The sequence below is a fragment of the Ictidomys tridecemlineatus genome, chromosome 3 (assembly GCF_052094955.1).
Source record: "Ictidomys tridecemlineatus isolate mIctTri1 chromosome 3, mIctTri1.hap1, whole genome shotgun sequence".
NCBI classification, from domain to species: Eukaryota; Metazoa; Chordata; class Mammalia; order Rodentia; family Sciuridae; genus Ictidomys; species Ictidomys tridecemlineatus.
The window spans coordinates 83278260-83306143 of record NC_135479.1 but is presented as its reverse complement, the minus strand read 5'-3'; the positions used below and the strand labels follow the sequence as shown (position 1 = coordinate 83306143).

The following is a 27884-nucleotide window of genomic DNA, read 5'->3' as shown; positions in this document are numbered from 1 at the left end:
TATATAAATAAATAACATCTTGTGCACCAAGATGTATATATGTAAAAGACTTTTTACTATAGCAATGTGTTAGTAGTAAAAAACTGGAAATAGTATAAAATTCATCATTAGAGGAGAAGTTAAAATATGATACTCTGAAGTAGTTTATAAAATTTTTTAAATGTTACCTAGGTTGACAAGTTTCTGGAATCAAGCGATCCTCTAGCTCAGCTTCCAGAGCAGCTGGGACTGCAGGCATGCACCACTATTTCTGGCTGTTCAAAAATTTTATGGCAAAATATGAAATGAAAAATACAAAGCTATAGGACAAATAAGTAGTGTGGGATAGCATTTATTTAAAAATAAAAATTTTTTATGTACTTGTAATATGTCTAAGATGATGTAGGAAATGTTCGATTTTTAACACCATGTACCTTTGGTAAGAATGGTTTTTGGGCCAGGCACCATAACACACACCAGTGGCTCTAGAGGTTAAAACAGGAGGATAGGCAAGTTCAAAAATGAGGTGCTAAGCAACTCAGTGAGACCCTGTCTCTAAATAAAATACAAAATAGGGGTGGGGATGTATCTCAGTAGCCAAGTGCCCTGAGTTCAATCATCTGTATCCCCCCAAAAAAGGAATGATATTTGGGTGGGCTAGGGTTCTGGCTCAGTGGTAGAGTGCTTGCCTGGCATGTGTGAGGCACTGGGTTCTAAACAACTAAAAGTATATATATTACTTTGCATTTAAAAAAAAGAATGGTATTTGGTGGAAAAGAGAAAGGAGAACTTTACGTAGATATTCATTGAATTTCTTTACAATAAAATGTATTTGAATTCACCTTAAATTTTAAAGTTTAAGGCTATTATATACAGCTGTCAATAAAAGGCTTTTTAAAGCTTAAAGATTTATAAACAGCTATTTGTGCATAATTTGAAAATCTCCGGAAGAACCATTCCTTCTAGTAATGGCATAGTAAATAAGTAATTCAGGCCAGTTCATTGCTGAAGAACACTTAAACAGGGAACAACATAGTTGAACACAGGAGTTATTTCAATAAGTGTGAAGTTAAAGTGAGTATAGTGATGGTTACCAGAGGCTGGAAATGGGGAAAACAAAGTGAAGCAGACAAATAAAAGAAAATGTCCAGTAGTAAAGAAAACAAATGTAAATAAGACTTTTTAGAACCTGTGCCACAAAAATAAATCAGACAAGCATTGGTAGCTGGCACAGGAAATGGAGTCTAGAAGTTAGTGGTATTTTTAAAGATGCTTGCATCTAATAGAAAAGGAATAGTTAATGATGCAAGAGAAAGAGAAAGCAGTAAGTAAGTAGCAAACCCTTGAGTAGGTGAAGACTTTATTTTTCATCTGTATTCAGTGCATAAGGAGGGAGTAGCTTTAGATAAAAGGCTAGACAGTTCACACCATATTTCAGGAAGGAAGATAGATTTGCACATACAATTAAGTTTCTAGATTTGATAGTAGAATGATGATTGTTTTTATATTATTACTCTGGGGTATTTATTGTTATTTTGTGATATATATGTAACTTATAAAACCTCCACTCAGTTTAAGAACTTTTAGGTATATTTTGTGGCTGAGTGAGAAAAATCATAGCCCCATATATCCATATATGTGGATGTTTACATAATGTTATTTTACGTAATGTTCTTACTTATAATAAATGGAAAAACCAGAGTTCCAAACCCTGTATTTCATATATTGACATATCTGTGAAAAGACTATATATAGTTATTTGTAAATATGTACTATTTTTCTGTAAATATATTATTACCTTTTCCCATTCCAAAATGTATTCTTTAAAAATTTGGCATTAAAAAGAAATAAATTCCTCTCTGCATTTAATAATACCAGCAGCATGAAAGTGAACTCAAAAAATTACTAATACAAAATGACCAAGTAAGGGAACATAGTGGCTGTAGCTCAGTGCAAGGAGGGAAACATTTATTTTATCTTACACCTTTTATATATTTTTAAACTATACTACCTATTCTAAAAATAAATAAAATCTAAAATATTTCTTAGCTGTAAGTTTTTCCCTTTTTTTTTTCCCCTCTTCTTTCTACCAGTTGTTTAATGAACTTGTTCAAGAACAAGGTCCCAACCTAGATAGGACTTCTGCCCATGTCAGTGGCATTAAAGAATTGGCACGTCGCTTTGCCCTTACATTTGGACTGGACCAGATCAAGACACGAGAAGCAGTTGCCACACTTCACAAGTGAGTAACATAAGCAAACAATGTTTTATAGAATCTAGTTTATTGAATTTAACGAAAATAACTGTTTTGACCCATTTTTAAAGCAATAAATTACAGATTTTTCAAATTATAAGAACTATAGCTATTCATCTAATTTAGAGATTGTTAAGTAGGAGGTTTTTTGTTTGTTTGTTTTTTGTGGTTCTAGATAGACAGAATGTCTTCATTTTATTTATTTTTATGTGATACTGAGCTATAGCCCCAACCCAAGTAGGAGGGCATCTTTATTTTTGTTTTATTTATTTATTTATTTGCAAGTATAAATTCTTTATTGCTAGTTTGGATCAGAAAACCCAGACAGTGTTGGTGAGATGGGCAGGATCTTCAGGGGTCTATCCTGGCTCCTCCTTTGTAGAGGAGCAAAGAACCTGAAGATAACACACCCAGTGGAAGGCAAGAGCCGAGGGGCATTCTGAAGAAGGAGGGCATTTTTAATTTGGAAAAAAAAAAATTATCATGCTGGGATGTAGCTCAGTGGTTGAGCACTTGCCTGATATGTGTAAGGCACAATCTCCACCTCAAAAAAGAAAAAATTTATATGAACTGCACATTTTTTTATCTTATAAAATGGAAAGTTTATTAACTTTCTTATCTGGTCTATCAGTGAGAAAATTTGGAAAACAAGTTTAAAAGAGACTATGCAGTACTGATTTGGTCAATCTCATTTCACAACTATGAAAACTGAATACAGAAAACCTCAAGCCTGAATTCACACAGCTGATTGATACTCTAAAGTTGAATACAAAAGCAAAATACATTATGAAAATTCACATTGTTTTGCCATTTGAATTTATCAGATATTACTTCTTCAGTAATGATTTCACTCCCTTCCCAAATGTTTTTGTAATTTTAGCACATTAAGAGAACTACATGAACTATCTAGAACAATAAGATACTAAGGGTATTTTTGTGTTTTATTTTGTTTTAACTTCAGGGATGGCATAGAGTTTGCCTTTAAATACCAAAATCAGAAAGGACAAGAATATCCACCTCCTAATCTGGCTTTTCTTGAAGTACTAAGTGAATTTTCTTCTAAACTTCTTCGACAGGACAAAAAGACTGTGTAAGTTGCACATTCCAAAGGAAGTGTTTTTTTATAATGACACCATTGAAATTTCAAATGTTTCTTTCTTAAAAAGTGTTTAATGAGATAGACAAAATAACTGCTGATTTAAGGAACTTTGTTTTCTTTCAAGCTTTCATATTGTTATTCTCTTACTACTCACTTTTAGTAACTTAGAATGTATAAGATGAAATTAAACAGGTATTGAATCCTGCAATTCAAAGATATATGAACACTGAGCCATTGTATAACCTTTTCTTTAACATTAATTTTATTGTAGTTTCTATTTTTTTTATAATTGATAGAAGTCTAAAAAAATATATGTAGCTTTTAAAAGAAATTTTCAAATTTTTTTCATTTTTTTTAGTTATATATGACAGTAGAATGTATTTTGACATATCAAACATACATGGAGTATAACTTTCCATTTTTGTGATTGTACATGATGTAGAGTTAGACTGTTTGTGTATTCATATATGAACATAGAAAAGTTATGTCTGATTCATTGTACTGTCTTTCCCATTCCCATCCTCATTCCCTTCTCTACTCCTCCCTGCCAGCCCCCAACCCACTTGTTGTGAGTCAGTATCCACAAGTCAGAGAGAACATTCGGCCGTTGGTTTTGAAGGATTGGCTTATTTCACGTAGCATGATAGTCTCCACTTCCATCCATTTACTAGCAAATGCCATAATTTCATTCTTCTTTATCTCTAAGAAATATTCCATTGTGTAAATATGCCACATTTTCCTTAACCATTCATCTGTTGAAGGGCACTAGGTTGGTACCATGACTTAGCTATTGTGAATTGAGCTTCTATAAACATTGATGTGATGACATCACTATAGTATGCTGATTTTAAGTCCTTTGGGTATATGCCAAGGAGTGGGATAGCTGGATCCAATGGTGGTTCCATTTCACGTTTTCTGAGGACTCCATACTGCTTTCCAGAAGGGTTGCACCAGTCCTACCAGCAGTGTATGAGTGTACCTTTTTCCCACATCCTCACCAGCCTTTATTATTACTTATATTCTTGTTAATTGCCATTCTGACTGGAGTGAGATGAAATCTCAGTGTAGTTTTAATTTGCATTTATCTAATTGCTGGTGATGTTGAACATTTTTTCATATATTTATTGACCAGTCATAATTATTATTTTGTGAAGTGTCTTTTCATTCATTTTAATAGTTCCAAGCAGAGTTTTTTTATGTATTAGATCATGCAAACAGTGACAATTAGATAACTTCTTTTTCATCTTGTGTGCTCTTTCTTTTTCTTGCATGATTGCTCTGGCTAGGACTCCCGTACTGTGTTGAATACAAGTGATGGAAATAGGCATTCTAGTCTTTTGTTCCAGATCAAAGAGAGAACATGGAGCTAATGATATAAATCAGTGGTAGAGTACTTATGTAGCATATGCAGGGTCCTGGCTTCAATCCCCAGCGCTACCAATAAAAAGAAAGCTTTCAATTTTTTACCATTCAGAACCATATTAGCTGTAGGTTTGTCATATATGATTTTTATTATATTTTGAGATAATTTCCTTCTGTAACCTAATTTATTTAGAATTATTATCATAAAAGGATATTGAATTTGATCAAATGCCTTGATCATATGGTTTTTGTCCTTCTCTGTTGATGTTTGTATTATATTACACTGAGCTACATCCCCAGTCCTTTTTGAGACAGGACCTCACTAAGTTGCCCAGGCTGGCCTTGAACTTGAGATCCTCCTGCCTCAACCTCTGAATCCCTGGGAGTACAGGCATGTACCATTGCACTTGGCCCCATTTCTTTTCTTACCTTTATGATTATATTATGTTGCTGCCATTTCAAAATAGCTTGTTGCAGTCAATACATGTTTCTTGTAAGCCTTATGTTAACCACAAAGCAAAAATCTATAGTAGATAAACAAATCATGAGCAAGAAACCAAAACACACTATTATAGTAAATCATTTAACCCCAAAGACTTTGAGACAGTGAGAAAAAAAAGAACTATTATAAAACTAGAAAACAAAATATAAAGTGGCCATAGTAAGGCTTAACATATCAATAATTACCTTGAATATAAATTGACTGAATGCTCTAACAGACATAGAATGACTGAATGGATTTAAAAATGCAACTATACGCTACTGACTAGAAACTCACTTCACTAAAGATGTGTATAGACTGAAAACTTTGAAAAAAAATAATGTTTTCCATGAAATCTTTCCCAAAAGAAAGCAGGAATAGCTGAGCATGGTGGTGCACACCTGTAATCCCAGCAGCTTGGGAGGCAAGAGAATTACAAGTTTAACACCAGCCTCAGCTGAAGTGAGGCACTAAGCAACTCAGGGAGACCCCTGGGTTGAATTCCTAGTAACCAAAAAAGGCAAAAGAAACAGAACTACGGATGTAACTCAAGTGATTCAGTGCTTGCTTATCATGAGCAAGGCCCTCATTAGAACTCCAGCACTGCAAAAAATAAAATGTGATATTATTTTTAAAACTATTATTTAAAACTCTACCCTTGTATTCCATTTCTTCAACATTTAGAATGTCTTATGTCTTATTTTTTATCTTTCTATATTGCCTCTCTTAACATAATGATGTGATTATTATTTTTAATTGATTTGTCTTTTAGTTTTTATATTGAAGTAATGAATGGTTTATATAATGTTTACAGTATTACAGCATTCTAATTTTGTATAGTTACTCTTACTTGTGAGTTTTATACCTTCCAGGATTTTCTTCTTATTAATATCTCATTTCTTTTTTTTTTTAAAGAGAGAGTGAGAGAGAGAGAGAAAGAATTTTTAATATTTATTTTTTAGTTCTCGGCGGACACAACATCTTTGTTGGTATGTGGTGCTGAGGATTGAACCCGGCTGCACGCATGCCAGACGAGCGCACTACCGCCTGAGCCACATTCCCAGCTCAATATCTCATTTCTTTCAGATTCAGTAACTAGTGGAGATTTAGTCTCTCAGCTTTTATTTGTTCAGAAATGTCTTTATCTCTTTTATGTTCCTAAGGGATACTATTGTTGGGTACAGATGCAGTTTTTTACCTTTTAGTCCTGTGAAAATAACTTGTTCCTCTTTCCTGGCCTTTAAAGTTATTTCTGAGAAGTCAGCTGTCAGGAGAATTGGGACATCCTTTTATGTCCCCCCTCCCTTCTTGCTGCTTTGAGAATCTTCTCCTTATCTTTTACCTTTAAGAACTTGATTATAATATATCTTGGGGTAAACTTGGTTGGGTTAAATATAACTGGGAACCTCTGTCCTTCCTATTCTTGTGTATTTGTGTTCTTTTCTAGGTTTGGAAGTTTTCTGTTATTATTTCTTGAAGTAAGTTTTGTACCCCCTTTGACATTTCAAGTCATTAAATCCCAGTATCCCAAATATTTGCTCTTCTAATACTATCCCAAGCTCATGTTTGCTTCCTTCATTCCTCATTTTTTGTTGTTTTCTCCTCCACTTATTTTTAAGTAACCCATTTTTAAGCTCTTCTTTCTTGTTTGATCTATTCTGCTATTGATGACTTCTATTGTGTTTTTAATTTCACTTAGTGTATTTTTCAGCTCAAGGCTTTCTATTTGATTTTAATTGCTTTCATCTGTTTCTCTCTCAGAATATTGAATTATTTTTCTGTATTCTTAAAGCTCAGTTTCCTTGAAACAATTGTTTTAAATTATCCATCCAAGAGTTCACCCAAACAGATAACTATATGGTCAGTTCATGTTGCTTTATTTTCACCATAAGATATGGTCACAGTTTCATGAAAGTTCTTGATGCTGATTGGTATGCAGTGTCATCTTTAAAAGTACAGGCATTTATTCCAGTCTGTAGTCTTGCTTCCACCACCACCACCACCCCCAAGAAATTCTCAATTTACAGCTTATTTTGTCTGAGTCTATAGTCACTTCTGCTGTTTTAGCCCTAGACAGGAAGCAACCTTTGGTCAGGTTTGATAGGAGTCTGCTCTTGGTGTATTGTTGCTGTTTTACCAATAATTACCATAGAGAGACCAGCCCCAGGCTTCTGTGACACATGTAAGACCACCAGTGCCACAATGCTGTGCCGAAGTCTGGCTTGGCACAAATCAGGAGCCACTTGTCAAAAAGAAACTAACTTTATTTTTAGAACTACAAACGCCAAACAAAACAGCTCCAGGGAAAAACCCTCAGAGCCCAACTGCCACCACCGGCTTCCACAAGCCTCTCTCCCCCACACCAGCCTTTTCCTCCCACAATCCTCCTCCTCTTGAGGCCGATTGGCTGGGTTGCGTGGGCAGAGCCAAAGAAGTCACCCAATGAGCAGCTCCGTGGAGGAGCCAATCAGCTAGATGTTGCTGGGGCAGCTGTGAGCCAATCATCAGCTGGCAGTCTGAAGGGCAGGGAAACAGCCCAATGAACATCACCGCAGAGGAGCCAATCAGCTAGATGTTGCTGGGGCAGTCTGAAGCTTGCTGGCAGCTGGAAGTTTGCTGGGGCCCCTTTGGCTGTGGCTCTCAACATCTCCCCCTCTCTGTTTAAACAACAAGCATGTGGCTTATGGACCGTGTCTGCCTTAGGTTGTCCAATACATATGGTCCTTACCCGTCTTCGGATGAGCTGACCTCAGGGCGTCAGCCTCCTGTCTTAGGTTGGTACCATTGTAATTGGATCTTACCCGTCATTGACTACCGGTCCAGTACAGCCACACCTGTGGAGAGGTCTCAGCGGGGGGGGGGTGAGGTTCTTTGCCTCACCTCTGTTGACCCCCAAATTTTAGCTGAATGATCATGACAAGCAGAAGGGAGGAAGATATACCAAGTCAATTGACGGTTCTGTAAGCAGTTCAGTGTAAGTTCTGTAAGCAGTTCAGTGATGGCTATTGCAGAAACTGTAGATTAGTTTTATCTTTGTCTTCACCGGCACAGGGATGAAGATAGGAATTCTGGCAATAATGACTAAAGAAAAAATTAGGTAACATTCCAGAAGACACTAAAAGAAAACAATTTTCTTAACAATTTATATTATCTTCATCGGCACTGGGATGAAGATAGAAATTCTGGCAATAATGGCTAAAGAAAAAATTAGGTAACATTCCAGAAGGCACTAAAAGAAAACAATTTTCTTAAAAGAAAACAATTTTCTTAACAATTTATATTATAGTGAAGAGAATTATTAAATATAATGAAAACTAAAGGTGAGAGTAAACAAACAGATCTGTTAACCTCCTTTTTGTTTACATATTAAAACAATTCTTAACAGTTATTTACCCAATTTAAATTAAACCATTTAAATCACGTGAATAAAAAAAAAATATTTGGATCCATCTTTTCATGAGCGCTCATCATATATGATATATAGAAATATGTACATTGGACATACGTACATTCAAACATATAACACAAAACACAAGTGTGCACACATAATATAATACATACAACACATAACACAATAGTAAAGGCCTTATAACTTTTTACAGGTAAAATCTCTATTGCAATGTTTAAAAACTCTATAGTCAAAAAAAAAAAAAAATAGAACTGATCAGCAAAACATTAACCTAGGTCTGTATGAGCTCAAAAAAATAAAATAGAACTTCATGATATGGGAAAGGGCAATAATAAAATAGATATTGAAAAAAGCATCCTGGTTCTGTCGCAGATGTAAGGATAGCCAAATTGGAGTTTTGGATATCAGCTATTATGGATTTGAGCTAAATCATCTTCTTTTTGGTCTGTAGAAATCGCTTTAGTTAATCTCTCTGGAATCCAAATCGGCTGCTGTTCTCTCTGTGGAAACACAAAAACAGACCCCCGACTCCAGACAATCACTGGGTCAGGATTTTAGTTAATCTCTCCGGAATCCAAATCAGCTGCTGTTCTCCCTGTGGAAACACACAAACAGGCCCCCGACTCCAGACAATCACTGGGTCAGAACCTTGGTTAATCTCTCTGAAATCCAAATCGGCTGCTGTTCTGGGTCAGAACCTTGGTTAATCTCTCTGGAATCCAAATCGGCTGCTGTTCTTCCTGTGGAAACACACAAAATCATTATAACAGCCTTTCTATCCTCCTGACATATGCATCCGTCCTTTCTCCCTATCTGTTCCTCAAACGCAAATAGTTTTTCCCCAGATGTGAGTGGTTTTTCTTCCCTCTCACTCATCTCCAGGGACAGGCAAGTTAAAACAAAAATGAAGCAAAACAAAAGAGGAATCTTAGAATGGCCACCCATCCTCTCGCCCTGCCCTCAGGGGCGAGCAGTTTACTTACCCTCAGTCGCTCCCCGTGCGAGCCACCAAATGCCGAAGTCTGGCTTGGCACAAATCAGGAGCCACTTGTCAAAAAGAAACTAACTTTATTTTTAGAACTACAAACGCCAAACAAAACAGCTCCAGGGAAAAACCCTCAGAGCCCAACTGCCACCACCGGCTTCCACAAGCCTCTCTCCCCCACACCAGCCTTTTCCTCCCACAATCCTCCTCCTCTTGAGGCCGATTGGCTGGGTTGCGTGGGCAGAGCCAAAGAAGTCACCCAATGAGCAGCTCCGTGGAGGAGCCAATCAGCTAGATGTTGCTGGGGCAGCTGTGAGCCAATCATCAGCTGGCAGTCTGAAGGGCAGGGAAACAGCCCAATGAACATCACCGCAGAGGAGCCAATCAGCTAGATGTTGCTGGGGCAGTCTGAAGCTTGCTGGCAGCTGGAAGTTTGCTGGGGCCCCTTTGGCTGTGGCTCTCAACATCGCTGTGTCATACCCTGAATCTCAAAGCCACAGGAAGCTCCACAGTCTTTTGGATTTCTGTTTTCATTCATCTGAAAGTATCTTTTTATTTTACTTATTATTTATTTTTTAACCTATTGGTTATTCAGTTATTCAGGAGTATTTTTAATTATCACACATTTGTGACTTTTTAATTTTTATTGATTTTTTTGTACTGGGGAGTGAGCCCAGAGGTAATTTTACCACTGAGTTACATCATCCTTAGCCCCACTCTTTGGTGGTGAGGGTTGGGGGGGTGGTGCAGGGTGTGACTAAGTTTCTTAGGGCCTCAGAAATTTGTGAATTTCTAAATTTCCCTTCTGTTATTGATTTCTAATTTCATTCTGTTGTCATAGATCATGTATGTATAATTTTAATCCTTTTGAATTTATTGAGACTTGATTTTATGGAACATATGATCTAACCTGGAAAATGTTCCATGTGTACTTGAGAAGATCATATTTTTCTGGTTTTGGGGTAGAATTTTGTTCTGTAGGTGTCTGTAGGTGGCTTATAGTTTTTATTGTGGTGTTTTAAGTCTTCAATTTCCTTGTTAATATTTTCCTAGTTCTATGTTTTGTTGTTGTTTGTTTGTTTGTACTTGAGATTGAACTCAAAAGTGCTTTACCACATCCCCACTCACTAAGTTGTTGAAATTGGTTTCAAACTTGGAATCCTCTTGTCTCGGCCTCCTGAATCACTGGGATTACAGGTGTGTACCATTTGCACCCATATGTGAAAAGTACGATATTGAAGTAGGATATTGAATTGACTCCTCATCTCTTCCATTCTGTCAGTTTTTCCTTCATGTATTTTGGGGCTCTGTTAGGTATATATAGATTTTTAATTGTTACATATCTTTCTGATCAATTGATTGATATTTTAAAGTGTCCTATTCCATGTTTAGTAATTTTTATCTTGCCTCTATTTTGTCTGATATTAGTATTACCCCTCCAGCTCTATTTTGGTTTCTATTTACAGATCTTTTTTTCCATCATTTTACTTTCTGTCTTTTTGTCCTTAAATCTAAAGTGTGTTTCATACAAACAATATAAGATTGGGTTACGCCTTTTTTTTTAATCCATCTGATAATTTATGGTATATTTTTTGTTTCCTATATATCTTTCAGGATTTTTGTTCTTTCTCCTTTACTGCCTTTTTATATTGAGGATGTTTACTTGTGTGACATGATCTTTGTGTTTTTCAGTTTATTAGTGACTTTCTGAGGCCATACAGTATGCATATTATTAAAATTTACTTAAGGCTGGGTGCTGGGTGCCGTTGTACACATCTATAATCCTAACTTCTGGGGACCCGGTAGGAGGGGGGATAATGCAGAAGGAGCACAAGTTCTAAGCCAGCCTCAGCAAAAGCGAGGTGCTAAGCAACTCAGTGAAACCTTGTCTCTAAATAAAATACATAATAGGGCTGGTAATGTGGCTCAGTGGTCAAGTGCCCCTGAGTCCAATCCCTGGTCCCTTAAAAAAAAATTACTTCAGATTTACTGTATCTTAATTCTGAAGGAATATAGAAACTTACACATAACCCCATTTCCTTCTTTTTTTGTGTGGGTGCTATTGTTATAATTATTAGTTGATATAATCTTACGTCTTTTTAAGAAGATGAGAAAAGAAAGTAAAAATGTATTTGCAGGTTGTTACATTAACCTATTTACCATTTTTTATTCTTTTAATTTCTTCCTGTGGATTTTAATGGCCATCTACTGTCATTCCCTACTGTAATGCAACTTTTCTCCCACCTATTTTTTTATGCTTATTATCAAATATATTACATTTCTGTTTTTGGCCCCAATAATACAGTAATACTATATATACTATATTTTATTTACAGATCAGTAGAGAAAGGAAGTAAATGTGCATTGTATTGTCTTTTATCACTACCTTCATAAGTACCTTTACTCATTTTCTTTGTTTTTTCATATACATTCAAATTATCCTCTGGTATCATTGCTTTCAGCTTGAAAAACTTCCTTTAATATTTCTTCTTACTAAGGCAAGTTTGCTAGCAAAAAAAAATCTCTCAGCTTTTGTTCATTTGGGACTTACTTTATTTTAAATTTTGCTTGACATAGATCCTTGTTGAGGGCTGGGGATGTAACTCCGGGATAGAACACTTGCCTAACATGCATGAGGTCCTGTGTTCCATCCCTGGCACTAAAAAAAAAAAAAAAAGTGTGTGTTTGATAAGTTTTTTACTTTCAGCAATTTGTTATTCCACTGCCTTCTGTCCTCCATTGTGCCTAATGAGAAGTCATCACTTAGTTTTATTGGATTTTCTTCATAAGTAGTGAGTTACTTTTCTCTTACTGCTTCAAGAGTTCCTCTTGATTTTTAACTTTCAGAAAGCATTTTTTCTATGATAATTCTTGGTTTGGATTTCTTTGCATTAATCCTGTTTCAGTCTATTGTGCTTTGTAGATTTTTAAAGTAATATTTTTTCTTAGACTTGGGAAATGTTTAGCCATTATTTTTTATTTCTTTACTACATTGGGAGTGCATTTCATGGTATCTCACATTTCTCTCAGGCTCTAGTTCATTTTCCTTTATTCTTTTTTCTTCTTTAGATTGCTTAATCTCTTAATATATCCTCAAATTGGGTTGGGTTGGTTTGGGTTGGGTTGGTTTGGTTTGGTTTGGTTTGGTTTGGTTTGGTTTGGTTTGGGGCAGGGTTGTCTGTTCATATCTACTCTTGAGCCCCTGTAATTTATTTTCATTTTCATTTTTGCACTTTTCAACTTCAGAATTTCCAAAGGGCAGCTGGAGGTGTGGTTCAAAAATAGAGTTCTTGCTTAGCATGCACAAAGCCCTTGGTTCTATCCCCTGTACCAAAAAGGAAAGGAATTTCCATTTGGCTCTGTCATTATCTTTTCTTTTTATACATATTCTCTATTTGATCATCATACTTTTAATTCTTCAGATGTGTTTCTTTTTTTATCTCTTTGAATGTATTTGCAATAATTACTTTGAAATCATTGTGGGTATGGACCTAGTGCTTGCTTTCCCCCATCCTTTCTGTACATCACATTTTCCTGTTGTTAAAGCATATCATGGGCTAAGGATATAGCTCAGTTGGTAGAGTGCTTGCCTTGCATGCACAAGGCCCTGGGTTCCATCCCCAGCACCACAAATTATATATATATATTTTCCCCCCTGAAAACTGGACATTTTAGAAAATACATTGCAATTACATTGTGAAGTAATTATTTACTTCTGACACTGATTGCCTACCATCCTAGTGGCTTATTTTGTTGTTGTTGTTGTTGTTTGTTTGTTTTTTGCTTGGTCATTTGTTTAGTTACTTGGATGAACAAATTTTGTGATATCTGTTTCCTCTGTAATGTGCAGCCTTTGATGTACCTGTTCAGATCCTTTTAACATTTGACCTAGCTACTCAACAGTCACCCCTGGATCAGGTTGTATTTTAGTTCCCTGAGCCTATTAGAATTTTACTCTTTATGGATAGATGTGTGTGTGGCTTGAAGGCTACTGTCATAACTCAGGTTGGTTACATTTTTACTCCTTGTTTTAAGCCAGGGACTAGCAGCTTTGAAGATCCCTCTCTCTCTGATGGCTCCTTAGAGTGGCAGCCAAATTATGTACAGTTTTCAGAGGACCAGGAGAGCACATGATTTTATTTTTAAGCCTTGTTTCCTAGAAGTTGCCCCTAGGTCAGAATAACTCATTGTTCATCTGTGTTTTCAGAGGCTATGTTTAAGCCCCTTTTGCTGCAATAATTGAATATTGATAGATCTGTGTGTGGCTTGGAGAATGCTTTCAAGTCTGTCCCATTCCCTACCCTATTTGCCCTTATGTTGGTGCAGCTTAGCATATGTACATAACTTTGCCAGTACCAGGATTTTTATTTTTTTAACCTTTTCCAAATCTGTTTAATGAATAAACTCACAAAATTTGAAGCCTCTAAACAGTACGTTCTTAGTTCAAGCACAGCATTTATATAAGCAGAACAATAACAAAAAGTTATCCTTCTTTCATGTAAGAATAAATGTATATAATGCCTAATTATTCCAGCATCCTGTTAGTAGCCACCAAGAATTGGTAGTGAAGCATTTTCCCATTCTGAGATGGGAGGGAGGGAAAAAAAGCATGCCAGAACACTATAAGCACAGTGGAGGACCTGGTAGGCTAAACTCAAATGAATCAATTAGAACTCTTAAAATGAAGAATCATTTTGTTTGGTGGATGGGGTGAAGAGTTGAAGCTGCTCCTTTTCTAAAAATAATAAGAATATATATAACATGATGTTTTGATATATGTATATGTTGGGAAATGAATCAACTGTCATCCAAGAAATCACTGTCATCCCAGAAGAGCTCTTCTTGGCTCTCTTTTCCTGGTTCTCTTCTGGAGTCTTAGCTGTCATTTGTTGCTAATAATATCAAAGACCTACTGGCACCATCTTGCCTTTCATCAAGATCTCATTGTTTACAACAAAGCCCTTACTAAAGGAATTTTCTAAATAATGTCAGCCCTGGCTAGACAGCTACAGAGATTCTTCCTTATAGTCTGCCCAGCCCCTGGGCAGAAATTTTAACAATCCACTGAAAGGAGGAAGGAAGGATGGGGTAGGGTGGAAATAGCTTCTCCCAGAATAGTTACTATCAGAAGCTTTTCTCTTAAAGCAGGGGGAGGCTGGGTAACCATTGGTTCTCAGCTTGCCCCTTCAGTTAGAGTTGAGATATTTAGGGCCCTAGTACTCTCAACCTGCTTGTGCTTGGAATTCCTACCCCACAAGTTGAAGCCAGGAGCGTCACTCATTCCAGCTGCTACTCAGAATAAAGCTGCAACACAGGACTAGAAGGTGTTGCAAAAGGCAAGTAGTATGTTCCTCCCTTGCAGGGTAGCCCTAGGCTGAAAGCTAGAAAGGGGGAGCTCTGCTCTTCTTAGCCACCTGCCTGGAGTAGAATTTCTACAACTTAGAACTGTAATAGCAGAGAAGGAACAAGAGAAGAAAACAAATTGTGGTTCAGATGCTTATAAACTCTTGTTGTTCTTACCAAGACTTTATAATAGGTTTTCTTGAATAATTTTTTTCTTTATTTGCTGTATGTCCTATGGATGATTTGTAAAACTTTTTTGTTTTTTATAATTTTTACCAATTAAAAGTTGTTTTCCTAGGGAGAGGGCATTGTGATTTCCTCACTCCACCATTCCAAAAATTCTGCCCTGATCTGAACACCTTAAATAGAAAACTCACTATCTTTTTGAGGCAACTTGCCGAAGTCTGGCTTGGCACAAATCAGGAGCCACTTGTCAAAAAGAAACTAACTTTATTTTTAGAACTACAAACGCCAAACAAAACAGCTCCAGGGAAAAACCCTCAGAGCCCAACTGCCACCACCGGCTTCCACAAGCCTCTCTCCCCCACACCAGCCTCTCAACCTCCCACAATCCTCCTCTCTTGAGGCCGATTGGCTGGGTTGTGTGGGCAGAGCCAAAGAAGTCACCCAATGAGCAGCTCCGTGGAGGAGCCAATCAGCTAGATGTTGCTGGGGCCGCTGTGAGCCAATCATCAGCTGGCAGTCTGAAGGGCAGGGAAACAGCCCAATGAACATCACCGCAGAGGAGCCAATCAGCTAGATGTTGCTGGGGCAGTCTGAAGCTTGCTGGCAGCTGGAAGTTTGCTGGGGCCCCTTTGGCTGTGGCTCTCAACAGCAACTTCTTTTTTTTTTTTTTTTTTAAAGAAAGAGTGAGAAAGAATTTTAATATTTATTTTTTAGTTCTCGGAGGACACAACATCTTTGTTGGTATGTGGTGTTGAGGATTGAACCCGGGCCGCACGCATGCTAGGCGAGCGCGCTACAGCTTGAGCCACATCCCCAGCCCTTGAGGCAACTTCTAATTTTTTTTTTTTTTTGACCATTGGTGTTTAAAAGAAGAAACATAGAAAAGACAAACATGCACATATACATACATGCACCCTTCCTGATTTAAATACACCCTTCTCTGATTCAAAAGCATTCTAGAAATATGTGAAGTAAAACCTTAATTCTCAGTCCTCTTCTTCCACAGGTGACCACCGCTAATGTCTGTCCTTAGGGTTCTTTAGAGCCTTCAGAAAAAGAACCTCAGATTAAAAAATTAAATAAGTGATACAGTAACTGCTCACATGGAAATCATTGCTACGTTTCATTTGTGTTTCTAGTCATTCATACCTAGAGAAATTCCTTACTGAACAGATGATGGAAAGGAGAGAAGATGTATGGCTTCCACTCATCTCCTATAGAAATTCGTTAGTCACTGGAGGTGAAGATGATAGGATGTCTGTGAACAGTGGAAGTAGCAGCAGTAAAACCTCCTCAGTAAGGAATAAGAAAGGACGACCCCCACTTCACAAAAAACGAGTAGAAGGTAAGTCTGCATTTTCATATGAAACAAATGATTTGCCTGGCTTAGATAAATAGGAAGTAATCTGTTGAAGTAAGGTAGTGTTAGGAACATGATGTCCTTGTATATTTGATACTCAGTGATACAGGTAAAAAGGTTAGAATAGACAAAGGGGGACAGAAAAGGGTTCAAGGAACTTGAAAAAGCATGGAGTATGGGCTGGGGTTGTGGCTCAGTGGTAAAGCACATGCCTGGCATATGTGAGGCGCGAGGTTCAATCCTCAGCACCACATAAAAATAAATAAATAAAATAAAGGTATTGTGTCCATCTACAACTTAAAAAAAATTTTAAACATGGAGTAGAGAGGAAGATACACACAGAAAAAAAGGGGAAACATTTATGAAAGTATAAGACTGATCCCTAAAATATATGCCTTTAATACATTAAAATTTTATATACAAAGGTCAATGGCAGGACTGGGGTTGTAGCTCAGTAGGAGAACATTTGCCTCGCATGTGTAAAGCACTCAGCATCACATAAAAATATGTCTATCTACCACTAAAATATTTTTAAAAAATCAGTCCTGTTGTATCAAAATTCATTTTAATAATGGAGGGCTACTGGTAATTTGAGGGTAGACCTCTGCAACAAATTGAATATGCCAGAATAGTGTTCCAGTTCTGTCATTGGTTGGTTAATTTATTTTTGTAGCATAAGACATTGATGGTTAAATTTTATGACCCTCTTGCACTTTGGGGAACAGGGAGTTGAACTGTCATAAAAATCTGATGAATGGAAGGTATTCCCATATATATCCAAAAAGAATGAAAATTGCTGTATTAAAACAAAACATTTCTCTTAAAACTTCCTGAAAGATGCCTCAAAGTGAACATGCTTATTATCTCAAATGATCTTCCCCTTCTCGATGCTTCTTTAAAAATAATTAATATATTAATAAATTGTCTCTAAACCAAGAGAGAAGGACAGTGTTTTAAGTCCTGTTTTCCTTTATGCAGCTTGCTATTTGGCTCCCATTACCTCGCTTCTGCAGCCTAAAAAGTGATTTACCAAAGGTTTTTCTAAAATCCATAACTAAATTTGAATTTAAATCTAATGTGTCTTTTATTCTTAGGGAGAATGTATTGACTATTAATGAAGAACACAAACTCTAAAATCAGAGTTCCAGAATTCAAACATGACTTTCTCATTTAGCAGCTATGTTAACTTTGGGAGGATATTACTTAAGCTCTCTAAACTTCAATAATGAAAGATGGTCAGAATACCTATCCTGTCAGATACTATGAATTTATAATGAGATACTCCAAATCAAGAATGTATTACACACAGTACTGAGCATAATGCTTGGCCTATAGGTAGCATTCAATAAATGTTGGCTGCATTATCAGAATGTTTTCATGATCGTGTAAGTAATGGCCTCTTATCAGTGCATTAGGTAGCATCTTTATTTCAAAGAGAATAAAAGAATTAATGTTAAAATTTAGTAGTCTTAACAAAGTTTAAGATTTCTTTTTAAGTTTTAGCTTTGTGAATTAGTCTTTTTAAAAAGTCCAAAGAATAAAAATATAAAATTCTATCTTTGGATTGTAGGATACTGGAATTTTCTCTAAAGAATGACCCCAGTCATTTCCCTTTGAAAATACTTCTACAGCAGTCTTATCAGGCTGCCCATATTGATTTTTTCCCATTTTTCCTTATTCACAGATTTTCTTAGATATACTATTCATAGTAGCCAACATTCACCAAATCTTTGCTATATGTTTTATGTGCATTATATCATATAATTGTTTATAGCTTTTTAAAATATTTTTATTAGCTATTGATGGACTTTTATTTATTTATTGGTTATATGTGGTGCTGAGAATCGAATCCATTGCCTCACACATGCTAGGCAAGCGCTCTACCACTGAGTCACAACTTCAGCCCCATAAATTGTTTATAAATGTAAAAATCAGCTGAGTTTAACACTTGTCCAGATTTTACACAGAAGAAACTAAGGCTGAAAGAATTTAAATAATAAGTAATCTACTAAATGGAATAGTTAGTATTATTACCTTTAAGACTATGAGAAGAATGTATAGACCAAATAACCTAATTTGCTAATTATTCAATTGAAAAAAATTTTTGCTGTGTGAATTTGAAACGTACAGAATGACTAAAATACTTTGCATGCCTAGAGCTTTCAGGCAGCAGTTTCATCTGTTTGAGATCAAGATAAGAATGCATTACAGAGGAATCTTTAAAGGATTACAAGTGAATTCTTCCTGAAGTTATTGAATAAGTCTTTATCAAGCACCTTCCTAAGAAGTGAGCTAAGTGCTACAGATTAAGAATTAATAAAATAGCTCTTGGTGCAGATAGGGAGACAGAAAAGAGAAACAGGCAGTTTGAGTTCATCATGATCAGTGCTTTGATGAGCTAAACACAGCAGGCTCTGGCAATATGCAGGGAGTAACCAAATTTTTAATGAATCAGGAAAGATTTTCTGGAAAAGATGACATGAAATAGAGAACTGACATTTATAATTTAATAAACTAAATGATATCAATTTTTTGACCATTACTTGTACTGTGGCAGAGAATAAAAATTTTGAGTTACATGTTGAATGAAAAGCAGTATGAATAAAACATGATTAAACACATTTTTGTTGATTGATTCAATAGTGAGTTTCAGGTCAGTAAAATGGCCTTAACCAGACAATGAGTGGATATTTTCAAGGGCAGAAAAGCTAATCCAGAATGTTCACATGTCTGAGAAAATACCAAATATCTGAGAAACACTGAGAGAGATGAAATGCTTGGTGGCAGATGAGGAACCTAACTCATACACATCTCTCAGACTTATTAGGGAGAGAAAAAACAAGGTGATTAATATTATACTTTGTGACTTTGTGATTATAATTCTTCCAAATATTTTTTTTTCTTTTAAGTACTAGGAGTGAACCCAGGACACTTCCACTGAGCTATACCTCTGGCCCTTTTTTATTTTTATTTCTTTATTTTGAGACAGGATCTGGCCAAGCTATAGTTGCCCAGTCCTGAATTTGCCATCCTTCTACCTCAGCTTTCCAAGTAGCTGGGACTACTGACATGTGCCACTGTGCACAGCTTTTTAGAACTCATTTTTAAAAGTCTTCTTACATTAAAATAATGTAAACTTTTTATAGGTAGAACCATTATGATTAGTGCCTTATTTTAGTTTATTAATGTCTTGGTTTAGTTATGCAAATAATGACTTAGATCTTTATAAACCATCTTCAGAAGCAGGAAAAAATAGTTCCTGGCCCCTTTGAAGAAACTCAAATCTAATTACAGAGAGAGCATGTGCATATGACTAATGACCTGCTAATGTATAATTGAGTCCTAAGTAAGCAAAAATTATTAATATTCCCTCTAGAAGTTAAATGAGAATGGTTAAATGGGGGCTGGGTGGTGGGATGATCAGAGAAGGCTTCCTTAGAGGACTCGGAAGCACAATATAGCCTCTTCCTGTGTCCACATATATAATCTGGCAAAACGAGTTATTTTGGGTAATATGTCCATTTGTGTACAACTTGCTGATTTCCCTTTAAAGGACAGCCAGTCTTTAAGTGCTGCTGCCTAGGGCCCCTGTGAGGCTCAGGAAATACATCCTTTGTTGCTTGAGGAGAGAATAACTAGAGAGGGCCCTGACTGACCCCACTCCTAACTACTAACCCCTTATAAGGTGAATGAATCCTCAGAGATTAACTTGAGAGACATGATAATGTGGTAATAGCTAATATGTGATTATTACATATATTACCTCATTTAATCCTTACAACTCTGAAGCTAGGTAAACTTTAGAAGTTCAGTAACGCAAAGACAAGCAAGACTTGGAACTGGGATTCAGACTAGGGTCTTCAAGTTTCTTATAACTTCCACCAGATATCACTCCCATCTGTGACATTCTGGTATGCTAACTGAAATTTTACAGATGAAAGTCTGGATAACACATGGCTCAACAGGACTGACACCATGATTCAGACTCCTGGCCCCCTACCAGCCCCACAACTCACTTCCACCGTGTTGCGAGAGAATAGCCGGCCCATGGGAGAACAGATTCAAGAACCTGAGACTGAGCATGGTTCTGAACCAGACTTTTTACACAAGTAAGTACTGAGAACTCATTTTCTTGCCATAAAACTTTAAAACTGTTAAAGTAAGAAAAACTTTATCACATTGCTGATCAGATCTTTCAAAAATGAAGTTACAAATAAAGAAGATATATAGGACTGGGGATGGAGCTCAGTGGTACATTGCTTGACCAGCATTCCCTGGGTTTCATCTCCAGTACTGACCCAAAATTCAAGATTTATGAAAAGGCTATAAGCAGTGTTATCCCTTCCTCAATATTTAAAGACCTTTACTGATAATAGTGGAACAAGTTTTATATCATGTTATTTAAGTAGCCTCAGTTTTCTTAACTTTCAAGATATAATGATAGTTTCATCTCCTATCAACATCACAGAAATATGTAAGAATAAACTAGAAGTATTCTGCTGAAGACAACTTGGGAAGGGAAGCTAGAAACCTTAAATACCAGTTAATATTATTACTAAATTGCATTCTTGTTATGTCTGTACCAGAAAAGTACTAACTTTTTGTGGAGTTCCTGTATATTGCCAATGAAATATCTTTTATTCTTTTTTTTCTTAATATTTATTTTTTAGTAGTAGTTGGACACAATACCTTTATTTTATTTATGTGATGCTGAGGATCAAACCCAGGGTCTCTCCCATGCTAGGCGAGCGCGCTACCACTGAGCCACAACCCCAGTCCCTCTTTTATTCTTTAATAAAAACTTTCCTTCTTAAAGTAAGTTCACAAGCCTTTAGATGCATCGTATCTCACTAAATGCTAATTTCAGTTGGAATTCACATATTCATTGGCCAGGTCTGGTTTTTTTAGTGACTTCCAAGAAGATAACACTGGTTACTTCCTTGACAAAATAGCCTATGAAAGCCTCTGCTAGTCTGTCCAATGTCTAAGCAAACAGACTTTTTCATATACTACATTTTTATCATCCATTTAATTAATATTTTTGTCTTGATTACATTTATATTTTAAACTGTTCATGGATTAAGAATGTTTTAAGATCTTATTTGATAAGTGCTGAGACTAGTTGCCCTCTGAGAACCAACATCATGACTTTTACCCACAGTGGCAATCAGATTGTTTTCTGGTACACAGGGCTCTGAAAAATTGTAGAGAAGGCAAGGGTGATGCTATGAGTTTTGCCATAAAAATCTACTAGTTGTTTTTAGTTTTCTTTTTTTCTACCTAGTCTTGAGACTAGATCCTCATTTGTGTTTATCTGAATATAGTGAGTTATGCTATAAATAACTGGATAAGAGACAACTAACAGTAGATTGAAATGGAAAAGATTAGAAATGTAGTAGGTTACTAAATTTAGTAAGTTACAAAATCTGAAAGGATAGTATCATTTCTGTTCCTTAGAGGCTTGCTGTCTAATAAGGCACATCTGTGAATGGTGTGGTAGCCTGAAACAGGTCTGAGAAGTATTCTTTAGCAGGGATTTGGAGAACAAGGGCGACAGTTTAAAGCATTACCAACTAGCCCCAACCTGCTTCTCTTGGAGACCTCTGAGTCATCTTTTTGGGCAACTTACTGCCCTTTTCACAAAAGCACTGAAATAAATCCAACTGATTCCTCCTATGGGGATTAAGTCAGCCAACCAGGGCTTTCTTAGTATGGGGCTGGTTAGCCAAATCTGCCACCACAAAATGAATAATAGTACCCTTTCTTAGTCCTCAGATGCAGATCTCTTGGTTAGGCCAGCCGAAGTTAGAAGACTTAAATCGGAAGGACAGAACAGGAATGAACTACATGAAAGTGAGAACTGGAGTAAGACATGCTGTGTAAGTGTTACAATGATTATCTTGAGATCATAACAATTATGTGATGCTAGTCATTCTGGGTGTCTCTAATATTTAGTCTTAGGAGTTAAAGTTATAATTCTAGATATGCTTTGCAGCACAGAATAGGAATAGAGGGCTCCTACGCTTCAGGCATTTAAATGCTAGCACTTACCAGCTACATGGACTTGGGCGAGCTCTAAAACACCTGTGCCTCAGGTTCTTCATATGTAAAGTTTGGGGGAAATTGACAGAGTTTAATAAATGTTCCATTAGTTTTGCATTTACTTATCATGATTTGAAGAGAAATCTGAGTGAATCAAAGGAGTGTGATCCTTAATTATCTTGAAGTTCAGAATCATAATTTATGTACTCTGTTAGAAATAATTAGGAGGTGTGCTTTTCATTGGTTAGAAGAGCCAAAACTCCAAATTTGATGAGTCTAAACAGCTTTCTGACTCTATTTTTTCTTCATCAGTCGGGGTCTGATGGAGGAAGATGCTGAGCCCATCTTTGAAGATGTGATGATGTCATCCCGGAGCCAGTTAGAAGATATGAATGAAGAATTTGAAGACACCATGGTTATTGATCTAGTAAGGAAATTTCTGTTAAAATATAGGAGAGCATTGGGGTAAGATGATGCTCTGTTCTCTGAATGCTGTGAGGTGAGGAGTGGTAACATTGACCAACAGTGAGTACTTGGATGAACTTATGTGTTTTTTAAGCCTGCTTTGAAAGCCATCATATTTTGAATTCTGGCAGTAACAGGGTCTGATTCCTCCCCCAACCCCTTTTCTTGAGAAAGAACTCATCCCAGATCTTTCAACATAGTATATCTGGCATCTTGTACTTTAAATTGGAGTCTGACAATATATACTATACTCCAACATAACAACCAAATGCAGTATATATATCAAACAGTTTTGTATATTATTTATACAAGAAAATTTGAGTATGGAGTAGATACAGGTGATACTAAGAAATCATTTTTCAGGAATAGTAATGCATGGTGTTAATATTTTTTAAAAGTTTCCATTAGTTAAAAATACCATTGAATATAGATAAAATGACATGGGAAAGAAAAAACAGGAGACTCAATGAAGCAAGATTGACCAAATGTTTGACAATTGTAGCTAAGTGATCAGTACCTGGAAATTCATCATACTGCTTTCCCAGTACATCAGTTGGATGGGACTGCCATAGCAAATACCACAGACTGACTGGCTTGAACAGCCAGGAATCCAAGATGAAAGTATCAGCAGAGTTGATTGCATTTTGTGTTCTTTTTCCTTACATTATAGATAGCTGCCTTCTCCCTTTGTTTTCATGTGGTCTTTTCTTATAAGGAAACTGTTTACATTTAATTAAGGCTTACTCATATGACCTTATACTTCTTTTTTTTTTTTTTTTTTTTTTTTTATCCTTCTTGGCCTTACAGGGATTGAACCCAAGGCCTCATACATGCAGGGCAAGCACTTCACACTAAGCTATATCCCTAGCCCTTTTTATTTTTGAGATAAGGTCTTGCTAAGTTATGTACACTGGCCTTGAAATTGTGATCTTCGGTGCTGGGGTAGTGGCTCAGCAGTAGAATGCTCGCCTCGCACGTGCGAGACCCTGGGTTCAATTCTCAGCACCACATAAAAATAAATAAGTGAAATAAAGGTATTGTGTCCAACTACAATAAAAAAAATATTTTTAAAAATATTGTGATCTTGGGGCTGGGGATGTGGCTCAAGCGGTAGCGTGCTCGCCTGGCATGTGTGCGGCCCGGGTTCGATCCTCAGCACCACATACAAACAAAGATGTTGTGTCTGCCAAAAACTAAAAAATAAATATTTAAAAAAAAAAATTGTGATCTGCCTGCCCCAGATATAATCGCATTCTAAGGTTCTAGGAGTTGTAAATTGCCAAGGGAGGAGGCATAATTCAGTCCATAACATTCTGCTTTGTGTGATTTGAGGATTCCATAATGAAAAGTTTTTATAAGAAATGTCATTCGAATCTGTAACCTTCCTGTCTTCAGTCCCAGTAGCTTTCAAACTATCTATTTTGGAGAATTCACTGAAATTCATCACCTAGTATTTAATCATTTTTATAATGATTCTGTGACTTAAAAGGGAAGATATGTTTTGTGGGCCCAAAATTAATATCTACATGCTCACTTTTTAAAAATCTGTTGCATAAAACAGCCAATTTCTCATTCTCCTTTAAAAATCAACCCTTGGGTGCTGGGGATGTGGCTCAAGCGGTATCGCGCTCGCCTGGCATGCGTGCGGCCCGGGTTCGATTCTCAGCACCACATACAAACAAAGATGTTGTGTCTGCCGAAAACTAAAAAATAAATATTAAAAAAAAAAAATCAACCCTTGGCCAGGCACAGTGTCATACACCTGTAATCTCAGCGGCTTGGGAGGTGGAGGCAAAAGGATTGAGATTTCAAAGCCAGCCTCAGCAATTTAACGAGGCGCTAAGCAACTCAATGAGACCCTGTCTCTAATAAAATACAAAATAGGGCTGGGGACATGGCTCAGTGTCAAGTGCTACTGAGTTTAATCCCCAGTACTCAAGAAAAAAAAAAAAACCATTGTTGGGCACCGTGGTGCACACCTGTAATCCCAGCAACTTAGACTGAGGCAGACTGAGGCAGGAGGATCTCTAGTTCAAACCCAGTCTAAACAGCTTACCAAGACTCTGCCCCTAATAAAATATAAAAGGGCTAGGATGTGGCTCAGCAGTTAAGCACCCTGTGTTCAATTCCCAGTACCAAAATAATAATAATAATTGACCCTTAATGTTTCTGTGTAGTTATACCATCAGAAATGTTACCTGATTTTTACATTACATTGTCTTAATGATCTCAAGAAAAATATTAATTTCTCTTTTTAGCCCCCATCAAGAAATCGAAGAGAGCGAGCTGAGCTGAGGCCAGACTTCTTTGACTCTGCAGCTATCATAGAAGATGATTCAGTAAATATTAAATTAGTGCTTTTTATTTATGGTTTCTTAGGTCATGTAGATACATGAAATTAATAATTGTGTTTCTCATTTTCTAGGGATTTGGGATGCCTATGTTCTGAAGTCTGAAGAAAATACAAATCTGGAACTCTATTATTTAGAGCTAGAGGCCTATATACTGTGATAGCTTGTATGGGGAAAAAAACACTTTTGATGTGATCTGATTTGTTTTTTAATCAAATGATTAAGGTCAATCCCTTTTTGCAGTGACAGAGAAGAGGAGCATGTAAACTACCCAAGGAAATGGTGAATGTCACCTCAGAAAGACTGACCCCAAAAAAATCATTTGTGTCCTAATATTGGACGTAGTACAGATTGTGTGTTTTTCTGGAGGGAGGAAGAAATTTTAAATTTTTAAAACAGCTGTCAAGAAACACTGTTATACACCTGTTTTATGAAAACTCAGCATTGAGTAAAAAAAAAAAATATTTTTAACTTTATTTTCCTGTTGTACAATTTAAAAACCGTTTTAACATTTTGCCTTTTTATGTTTTAAAAGCTAACCATTTTTATTAAATCTATGAGTAAGCAGCTCATCCTAATCGCCGAAGAGTGTTTTTGGAGCTCACTGGATTTGGTTGACCTTGTAGAACACAGAAACATGAAGGAACAGAGCATTGACAAGCTAAGATGGAATTCTGACACCGTGCATCTCTGCCAAAAACCACACACCCTCTGTGGATATGGATATGAATTCCCAGATTTTATATACTCTTGAATAAAAAGGTTTATTTTTATTTATAAATGGGCATAAAATAAATGTCCATGCAGCCATTTTTCCAACAGATGCTGTACTCAGTTCATTTTATATAGAATAGGGAGATTCGAATACAGTGCATTTTCTATTGGTATTTGTTCTGTGCATTTTTAGCAACTTCTACCAGCAAATAAAGTATTCTCAGTAAAACAAAAATGGTTCAAGTTATCAGTTTGCTGTTTTTAACCACTTATTTCATGCCCTGCCAAATTCAAGTTACACAGACTTCCATTTTTTTAATGAAGAATCATGAAGAATCCTTTGCCATTCAAAAGTAATTTTAAGTGTAACATAACTGTGTTTACTTCCCATGCACTTACTATCCTTATGCGCTAATTTTGTGAATTAAGTTTGCCAATTATAGAAGTATGTGCTGCATAGAAGTCTGTGCTTAGAGGGTGAAGTTCCTAAGATTACCTTGAAATACAGCTACATTTCAGTGTTAAATGTGCGTATTGAGAATAATTCTTTTTGGGGAAAAATGTATGACTCTTCAGGACAGTCTTCAATTGTTTAAAATTATAATCTGATTAGACTATTATGACTTGCTGCTGCTGTTTTTTTAAAAAGCCCACTTAGTCTCTTCCTTCTGTTTTTAATATAAGCCTCAGTATTTCCAAACCAATCCATCCACAGCTGTTTCTGGGCTGGTTTTTAAAGTAGCTGCAAGAGAATCATGAGGCTTTCCCTTTTTACCAAAAATTAACAGCATTTTTAAAAATTCTGTGCACCTCTAATTATATTTTGTGTGGGAAAGCAAAACAGATAATTTTATTCATCCTTTTAAGCAAACAGATTTTTTCTCAACATTTGTACAGTTATTAAAAAAAAAAAAAAACTTGGTCACCAAAAAATGTTTTATCTGCTAATTCAGCAATTCCTGGGCTCCAGTTAAGGGAGCTAGGGTCTTTCTCCTAGAAATGTGGGCTTCACTGGAAGTAAAGGAGCAGGAATGACTGGCCTATCCATCCAGCCCTGCCTGTGATTCTGGTCAAGGAGCAAACCAGGAGGGGTCCTGACATATGCACAGACTGATCCTTTGCTTGTAGTCTCTTGTGGAAGACAGATGCTTAAACTTACAGACTACCATGCAACAACAAAAAAGTCTTAATATCTACTCCAATGGGTTTCCAGTTGAGTTTGAAGTCAATCAAATTTTTGTATTTTCAGTGTCTCCTTGATTGGTTTTGCTAGTAATTCTGTAAATTGTACATTTGCAATATGAGGTTTTTTTCCTTTTGTACAATTTGAAACTGATGCTTCACCTTTCCTTTAATAAACTATTCAAAATCAGGTTTGTGGTAGTCATCCTACTGTTCCTACTAGGTAAAGCTTTAAGGAGATTTGTTTCCTCTGTGCTCAAGAGAATTTGCTCTTTCAGGCAATTTGTTTAATGATGATGAGGTTATCCATATTAGGTGTTTTCCCTGGAGAGAGTGAGGAGGCCAAGTCCTCTGTAGTTTGAGGCATGAAAATGAATATGCACTGTCACCTAGGTTCTTGTCCTGCCTGAACTCACTTATGTTTGCTCCTAGCAGTGGCCCTTTGAAGACCACCTAAATTCTACATGGCTGCAAAAAATGGCTTCTCTCAAGAAATCACAACCTACATATTTCATAGCCTGGGATGTTTTTTGGGCTGAGCTCATTAAACAGCCTAAGATGCCTATGCAGTAAAGACGAGGACTTGGGAAATAAGCAGGTGAGTTCTCCAGGAAGCTGAGGAGGATAGGTGTGACTTTCCTTTAGGAAATCTGAGCCTTAGCATGATGGTGA

General features: G+C 36.5%; 1 protein-coding gene across 9 annotated transcripts in view; it reads left to right on the top strand.

Moving 5' to 3' along the window:
- The window catches only part of Stag1 (STAG1 cohesin complex component), a 360462-nt gene extending 333060 nt beyond the window's left edge, over nt 1-27402 (top strand). For all 9 annotated transcript variants that reach the window (XM_040269835.2, XM_005327048.4, XM_078043362.1 and 6 more), the window contains 8 exons: nt 2073-2221; nt 3195-3323; nt 16238-16443; nt 20393-20567; nt 22227-22337; nt 22813-22927; nt 25224-25304; nt 25391-27402. In XM_040269835.2, coding sequence (XP_040125769.1) covers nt 2073-2221; nt 3195-3323; nt 16238-16443; nt 20393-20567; nt 22227-22337; nt 22813-22927; nt 25224-25304; nt 25391-25414 — 990 coding nt within the window. In that variant the 3' untranslated portion in view covers nt 25415-27402. The remainder of the gene's footprint in view (nt 1-2072; nt 2222-3194; nt 3324-16237; nt 16444-20392; nt 20568-22226; nt 22338-22812; nt 22928-25223; nt 25305-25390) is intronic.
- Nucleotides 27403-27884: the final 482 nt, after the last annotated feature.